Source organism: Juglans microcarpa x Juglans regia, chromosome 1S, assembly GCF_004785595.1.
Source record: "Juglans microcarpa x Juglans regia isolate MS1-56 chromosome 1S, Jm3101_v1.0, whole genome shotgun sequence".
Classification (NCBI taxonomy): domain Eukaryota; kingdom Viridiplantae; phylum Streptophyta; class Magnoliopsida; order Fagales; family Juglandaceae; genus Juglans; species Juglans microcarpa x Juglans regia.
In genome coordinates, this window is record NC_054595.1 from 8,634,578 (window position 1) to 8,639,777 (window position 5,200).

Genomic DNA, 5,200 nt, shown 5'->3' on the forward strand with positions numbered 1-5,200 from the left:
CCCACCACGCTGCCAATACCCCTCTCAGGCCCTCTGCACTCCACAGCCCATCGAAACTCGTCTCAGGCTGTCGCAGCCAGCCGTCTCAAACCGGACCTCCACAGCCCGTCGCAACCCGTCTCAGCCCTTGGGAGCCCGTCTCAGCCCGTCGCAACTCGTCTCAGCTCGTCACACCCTTCAGCCGTCGCAACTCATCTCAGCCCATCGTAGCCCGTCGCACCCTTCAGCCAGTTGCAGCCCTACCGTCGCACATGGTTTGCATTTTCAGATGACTACTTAATTTTTTTTTTACTTCCTATGTTTCAGTCGTATTTTGATGTTCTGCATTTAGATAGATTGAAGTTTCTGCAAGAGAAGAAATTGAAAACCTCAAATTGAAAAATAGGTTATATTAACATTGTCGTAGTTTATCTGGAGGAAATAAAGAATGCACGAAGAACTTGAAACTGTTATTGTCCATTTCCTCTTGTGGTGTGGTTAATGAGAGACCATATATTAATTTACAGAACACAATGTGGTTAATGAGAGACCATATATTAATTTACAAAACACAATAGATAAATGGAAAGGGCCAAGAGAACGTGAATGGAATTAGTTTGAGTAAGTAGCAGATCATAATTGATGATAGATCATATTTTCCTTCACTGTTGAGCAAAATACCATTACCTCTAACTTCAAGTGAAGGATTTTCTGTCAACTTTAACTTTTGTCATTGTTTTATGTTTTAATGAAGGATTTTCTATCAAGTTCGGATAGTGATGAAGTTGAGATAATGATGAGTAGAAACTGTCGAGAAGTTGAAGATGAGAGTATCGGGGATGCAATTGGAGTACAACAATGTGATATGAATGTGCTACATGTGCCAAATGTGGGAGATGAAGTGAATGTGGAAGAGGGAGTGGATATCGGAGATGGAGTGAATGTGGAAGATCGAGTGAATGTGGAAGAAACAGCGGTGGAAGACAGAGTAAATGTGGAAGATGGAGATAATGTGGGAGATAAAGATTCTGCAAATATGATTTCTAGCTTAAGTAGTGATATTTTTGAGCCATTTGTTGGGAAGGAGTTCGATGAGGTAGAAGACGCCCAAGCCTTTTCCAAGGCGTATGCAAGACGAAAAGGTTTTGCAATGAGGACCAACCATACTCGATTATCAAAATAGGACAGAAAACTAATTTTAGTAGAGTATGTTTGCTCAAGGGAGGAATTTCGGCGTGAAAGTCGGAAACAAAAAGAACGAAAAATTCATGAACCTGCTGAGACAAAGATTGGGTGTAAAGCAACAATGTGTATAAAAAAGGATGGTGAGAAGTGGACAGTATTCAAGTTTGTCATTGAACACAACCATGAGCTACTTACACCGAGAAGTACTAGTTTGTTTCGTGGACATAGAGGAGTGACGCGTGTCCAAAAAAAAACTCATTATGACTTTGAATGAGTCCGGTGTACCAACAAGAAAAATAATGTCAGTTTTGAGTAAAGAATCTGGTAGTGATTTTAACATTGGATGTATTGGTAAGGACGTCGAGAATTATTTGGAAAATAAGAGAAGGAAATTGTTAAAGAAGGAGATGCACAAAGGTTGTATGCCTACTTCCTTGATCGACAGTGTAAAGAACCTGGCTTTGTGTATTCCATGCAAGTTGATGAGAATACATGTATGGGCAGTTGCTTTTGGGCAGATGCAAGATCAAGGCGAGCATATCAATATTTTAGAGATGTTGTTACATTTGATGCAACGTACTTGACAAATATCTATAAAATGCCATTTGTGCCATTTTCAGGAGTTAACCATCATCACCAAACTATAATGTTTGGTTGTGCGTTGTTAGTTAATGAAACAGCCGAATCCTATGTGTGGTTATTGAGAACATGGCAAGAGGCAATGCTTGGGCGTCCCCCTTTAACCATAATTACTGATGATGACAAGGCAATGGCGAAGGCCATTGGTGAGGTACTCCCATATGGCATATTTTACAAAAATTTCTAGAACATTTGGCACATATATATATATAACAAGTTTCCGGACTTTCAATACGAGTTCCGTCATTGTATCCATGAGACAATAACGACGGATGAGTTTGAGCATGAATGGAGTGCAATAGTAGCGAAGTACGGTCTAATAGATAATTATTGGCTGCAAAATCTTTACAACCGAAGGGAGAAGTGGGTTCCGGCTTACTTGCGAACAACGTTTTGTGCCAGTATGTCAACAACTCAAAGGAGCGAAAGTATGAATAACTTTTTTAAAAATTATGCTCGTTCGAGCACGATGGTGAGTGACTTTGTGCATCAATACGAGAAAGCTTTAGATGCACGTTATTTCAAGGAAAAAGAGAAGGACGTGCGAACAAAATCAACACGGGCAATTATGAAAACGTTATGGAAAATTGAAGAAGATGCGGCCTCAGTCTATACAAGGAAGTCTTTCATGATCTTCCAAGATGAGCTATTCAATAGCCAATGGTACAAATCAACCAAAGTTGATAAAGAGGGTGAAAGTAAGATTTACAGAGTCGCACCGAATGACAAAGATAAACCTACTTATTATGTGACCTTGGAGAATGGAGAAGCGAAGGCAATATGTACATGTCATATGCTTGAGTTTATGGGGATTCTCTGTAGACATATTCTGTGTCCTTGAGAGGAAATCAAAATTAGATATGTTGCCACATCATTATATTCTAGAGAGATGGTGCATCAATGCTAAGAGCCGGGCTATTATTGACATACCTAATTCTGATGGAATTGTAATGACAAAGGATGATCCAACCATGAGAAAAAATAAGTTGATGATGCAATTCTACGATATTGCAGAACTTGGATCACAATCAATACATAAATGTAACCATCTCTCTCTTGCTTTAGACAAGGAACACAAGGAGTTGCTCTTGATGGAAGAAATTGAAGGAAAAGAAAAAGCAGAAGGTGGAAACATGTCACTGACTGATTCACAAATGTTAAGATCACAAGTTGTATCAAATTTTACACAAATTTTGTTAGATCCTCCACGGGTGCCAACGAAAGGCCGACCAAAATCGCTGAGAGCAAAAAACCCGAAAGAAACTCAAATCATGAAGAAAAGGCGTTGTAGCATTTGCAAGACTGAGAGTCATGCCAAGAACAATTGTCCTTCAGTGAGGTTTGTTTATAAAGTTTTGAAATTTGTGTTTTAATTTTTTTGTCTTTTAATTACTACTTAAAAAATTGGTTATGGTTTATTATCTTTTATGTAGGGGTCTTGGAAATACAACTGGGAACAAGACTTCAAGCTTGGATCCGTCTCTTCAAACAACTGGGGGTCATGCTAAGAACAACTGTCCTTCAGTGAGGTTTGTTTATAAAATGCAAATTTTTATTTTTCATATTTTGTGTTTTAATCACTACTTAAATAATTGGTTATGGTTTATTATATTTTATGTAGGGATCTTGGAAATACAACTGGGAACATATCTTAAAGGTTGGATCTGTCGCTTCAAACATGAGGTTGGTTGGTGTTTAAGTTGGTGCTTCAAACGTGATGATGCTGTTTAAATTGGTGTGTAATTGTTTTTTTTTTTTAATGTTACAGTTAATGAGAGTGAAGAATTTGAGGACTGTGGTGATTACTCAACTAATGGAGGACTGCGGTGATGGCTCAATTAATGGAGGGAGCAAAATAGTTCAATCATTAATGGAGCAAGTTAATGTTATGTTATGCTCATTAGTGGAGCAAGTTAATGTTATGTTATGTTGATGATTTTATGGGAAGTGTAATTTTGGCAAGTTAATGTTATGTTATGTTCATTAGTGGAGCAAGTTAATGTTATGTTATGCTCAATTAATGTTATGCTCATGATTTTATGGGAAGTGTAAAGGAGTTGTTTTTTCAGATTTTGGATCATGATAGTTAATGTTATGTTCATGATTTAATGAAAATGTTATGACGTTATTATGGAAATGTCAAGATTGAGCAAGAATTTTCAGATTTTGGATCATGTTAGTTAATGTTGTTATGTTCATGATTTAATGGAAATGTTATGTCTATATTATGGAAATGTCAAGATTGAGCAAGAATTTTCAGATTCTGGAATACATAAAGTTAAGCATCATTACATTTCTTAAAATATAAGTATCATTACATTCCATATGTACAACACTACAAAAGATAGAAATGGCCTACAACACACCATAATTGTTATTAGGATACAAAATGATTACAACCCAAATCACAACAAAACAGGACCATGACAATAATAAAGCTTTCTTATACTTCTTCTCCATAACGGTAAATTTGGCTTGTTCAGTCATCATACATTCTTGGTTTACTCTGTCGTTCCTTCTTTGAGCTAGGTCCAACATCATCTTGCAACATGTGTTTAGTTCCACTTGAAGATCAATCCATTGAAAAAATTCACATTACTTGTTGCTTTTATAATTTGGACAGTTGTAAAATCGCCTGCCAAAACTGTTAGCCTTGCCCGAAATCCTTAGCTTTGATGGCATCCCACAGCAGCAAAATGGCCTCTGCATCCAAGAACTTGAACTACCACTGCTGTCATCGTATTTCATATTGCTTGATTCTAGATCACGTTACTGCCAGAAGAACAGTACAAGAAATTAAGTACACTCCATAGTTGAAACTGCCAGAAGAACAGTACAATAACAACTTGATAGCATCAACTGTAATACTCAGATAATACATTCTTGTTTTGCTTGTTGCATGTGACTGAAAAATTATTACAATCAATGGTTGAAACTGACACAATGACTTCCACGATGACACAATGAAACTGGAAAATTATTCATGTTTTCATACCCTTCCACAATGACACAATGACTTCCAAAATGACACGAAACTGGAAAATTATTCATGTTTTCAGACCCTTCCACAATGACACAATGACTTCCAAAATGACACGAAACTGGAAAACTGGAACATTGGTATGCAAGGAGACCATGAAAATGCATGATTTCTGAGTCCTAAAAGGGTTTAACAGTTTGGTATTAATTTCTGAGTCCTAAAAGGGTTTAACAGTTTGGTATCAATTTGTTAAGCTTCTCATAACCACTTATTCAACACAGGAAACCAACAAACCCCACCTATCAGTAGATAAGAACCTCGAATGTTTATACTCTCCCTCTGGAGATTCTTTTTAAAGAAAATTAACTTGAGGAAACGAACCCAACGCTGACCAAAGAGGCATTATGTATATTTCCC

General features: G+C 37.2%; 1 protein-coding gene across 1 annotated transcript; it reads left to right on the forward strand.

Annotated features, from left to right (window-relative positions):
- Positions 1–727: 727 nt before the first annotated feature.
- Positions 728–3,458, forward strand: LOC121247280 (protein FAR1-RELATED SEQUENCE 5-like). Its single transcript, XM_041145652.1, has 6 exons — positions 728–1,121; positions 1,785–1,954; positions 2,063–2,501; positions 2,626–3,142; positions 3,237–3,332; positions 3,425–3,458. The coding sequence occupies exons 1-6, from the start codon at positions 728–730 to the stop codon at positions 3,456–3,458; spliced, it is 1,650 nt and encodes a 549-aa protein (XP_041001586.1).
- The last annotated feature ends 1,742 nt before the right edge of the window (positions 3,459–5,200 follow it).

Bases quoted from the DNA above. Each gene is read 5' to 3' on its own strand.
- LOC121247280 (XM_041145652.1), top strand. From the start codon at position 728: ATGAAGGATTTTCTATCAAGTTCGGATAGTGATGAAGTTGAGATAATG. The intron at 1,122-1,784 runs GTTTTGCAATGA...TGCCATTTTCAG, and splicing joins GGCGTATGCAAGACGAAAAG to GAGTTAACCATCATCACCAA. The intron at 3,143-3,236 runs GTTTGTTTATAA...TCTTTTATGTAG, and splicing joins AACAATTGTCCTTCAGTGAG to GGGTCTTGGAAATACAACTG.